Source organism: Lipotes vexillifer, unplaced genomic scaffold (assembly GCF_000442215.2).
Source record: "Lipotes vexillifer unplaced genomic scaffold, Lipotes_vexillifer_v1.1 scaffold533, whole genome shotgun sequence".
Lineage (NCBI taxonomy): Eukaryota > Metazoa > Chordata > Mammalia > Artiodactyla > Lipotidae > Lipotes > Lipotes vexillifer.
The window spans coordinates 665,865-668,065 of NW_006773553.1; the positions used below are offsets into that span (position 1 = coordinate 665,865).

Below are 2,201 nucleotides of genomic sequence, written 5' to 3' on the forward strand. Positions count from 1 at the left end.
ACTCTTTCCGTAAGCAGCTCTCGCTGGTTCTTGATCCTGGGGGTTTACCATAAAATCTGCAGAAGGCCATGGGGGGAGGGGATGGGGGGGATGCCGCCTACTGAAGAGATGCCCTAGCTCACTACCCGCTTCCTCTCGGCCGGCAAGGATCCCTCCTCGCCAGTTTGCATCGCTGCTGGGCGGGCACGTTACAGGTCTTCCCGAAGGCAGGCAGGCCACGGGCAGCGAAGCTCAAATCAAACCCGGGACGGGATGGTGACACTGGCTGCTTCCGAGGAGTCGTCTGGGGGCCGGGAGATTTAGGGTTTGGAGTGAGCACGTGCAGCCTGTGGCCCTTCTGAACACACAGGAGCACAGAGCTGGCTCTGCCTCCACGGTGGGGGGGCTGAACCGTGAGGTCACTGCACAGCTCTCAGCAAGTGAGGGAGAGCACCGTAAGTACAGGAAGTTAAAAACCCTGAGCAGCCCAGGGCTCTCAGGAGGAGGAGGGCGCCAGGTGTGCCCAGCAGCCCAGGGTCAACGGGTGCTGCGGCCGGCCAACGGGGAGGAGCCTGGCCCGGGGCCTCGCGTGCCTCCTCCAGGTCTCCCAGCGCCCGGAACTGTTCCAAGGATCTCGTGCTTTACAGTTCTTTGTTTGGGGTTCTCGTGGGTTGTTGAAGGAAACGTCTCACGTGTGGGCGAGGATGATAAAGCCTTGGAAGCCTTCAAACCCAAGTCTGTTCCCAGGGGGTTTACAAAACAGGCACTGGGTCTGCTTGTCTTCTCAGATATAATGAAGTCTAAAAGCAACCCTGACTTCTTGAAGAAAGACAGATCCTGTGTCAGCCGACAGCTCAGGAGCATCAGGTCCAAGGTGAGTCTGGGGTCCAGCCCTGCGTACGTAGAGCCCACCTAGGGCCGCAGCAGAGGGTCCCCAGGGTCCCAGAACGCACTGGCCCCACACGCTTAGCCTGCTGGGCCAGTTCCAGGGGCTTCGCACCGAGTGTGTCCCTCGCCCAGCAGTGGGACCATCTCCTGCCCGCGACAGCGGAGGGCCAGGCCCACAGCAAGCAGGGCTCGGGTGAATCCCCTCAGACCGGTGCCCTGCTGGGTCGGTCCTGCCCCATCTGGACTGCTCCTTGCACGTCCCTAGTTCATGCTGACGCCGGCGGCCTTCGAGAGACAAAGCTGCCCGCGCCACTTCCCCCTCAGCGTGTGCCCTCCGCCCCCACGTGCCCCTCTGTGGGAAGGTGGGTTGGAGGGTGGGGGTGACCAGCACGTTGCATTTAGGATTTATTGTGTGTGTGTCTTTTGTTTTCTGCTCTTTCCCCTGACAGTCCGTAATTGAGCAGGTCTCATGGGATAACTGAAACGACCCGCTTCCCGGTCCCTTGTCATGTAGGTAAACCACTCTCACCACCACCCACCCGCCCGCCGCCCTCGAGGGGGTGCTACCTGCATGCACACTGCTCACACCTCCATAGCGAGCTCCTTGTTTTCTGGTCACTTTCATTCCTCCTGCTCCAGCCAGCACATACACGATCCATGTGAAGTTTCTTAACCTGTTCTGGGGAGTTTAACCTCTTAACAGAGGGGAGTTCCCCCCAGCTTGGTGGGCTGCCCGTGGGGCCAGCATCTCGGCCCCATCACATGCATGTCGAATGGTTTGTGCGCTCACGTTCTGTGGGGGCACCGCTGCCCTCCGTCGGGAAGCAGACTTGACAGAGCCGCCCACTGCTGAAGTACCCCCGCCCCGCGCCCCCCGCCCCGCTAACAGGCTCAGGAGGCCCGAGCCCAGCAAGCCAGGGAGCTGATACCTCGCGCACGCAGCTCCGGAAACCACTCAGTACAGCGAGCGCTCGGGGCTGAGCGTTTGCCAGCCCCGAGGACCCCGGGTGCCTCCGAAGACGGGAAGCAGGGGCTGAATGAGCGCTGGCTCAGAAACATCAGGCTGTCTGACCCTGACCCTGCCTGGACGCTCCCGACTCCCACGAGGCCCAGGCATCCGGGGCACAGAGTCACTCATTCCCTAGTGGGTGTATCAGCTCTGCTGACCTGATCTCGTCGATCCTCTGATAAGGAAGTTGAGGACAGCAGGAAGGGCTCGGAACGGGACGCTGGCAGGGGGGGCCGGCTCACTTGCGGGCTGAGGGGTTTGGTTTAGGGAGAGTTTACGGAAGGAAATCCAAGTAGTTTTGCACTTGATATGTTTATTTCCCTAC

At 60.9% G+C, this 2,201-nt stretch overlaps 1 protein-coding gene across 1 annotated transcript in view; it reads left to right on the plus strand.

Moving 5' to 3' along the window:
* MPRIP (myosin phosphatase Rho interacting protein) overlaps window positions 1–2,201 on the plus strand; it is a 126,988-nt gene that overhangs the window by 122,307 nt on the left and 2,480 nt on the right. The window contains exon 23 of the mRNA XM_007448416.1: window positions 768–853. Coding sequence (XP_007448478.1) covers window positions 768–853 — 86 coding nt within the window. The remainder of the gene's footprint in view (window positions 1–767; window positions 854–2,201) is intronic.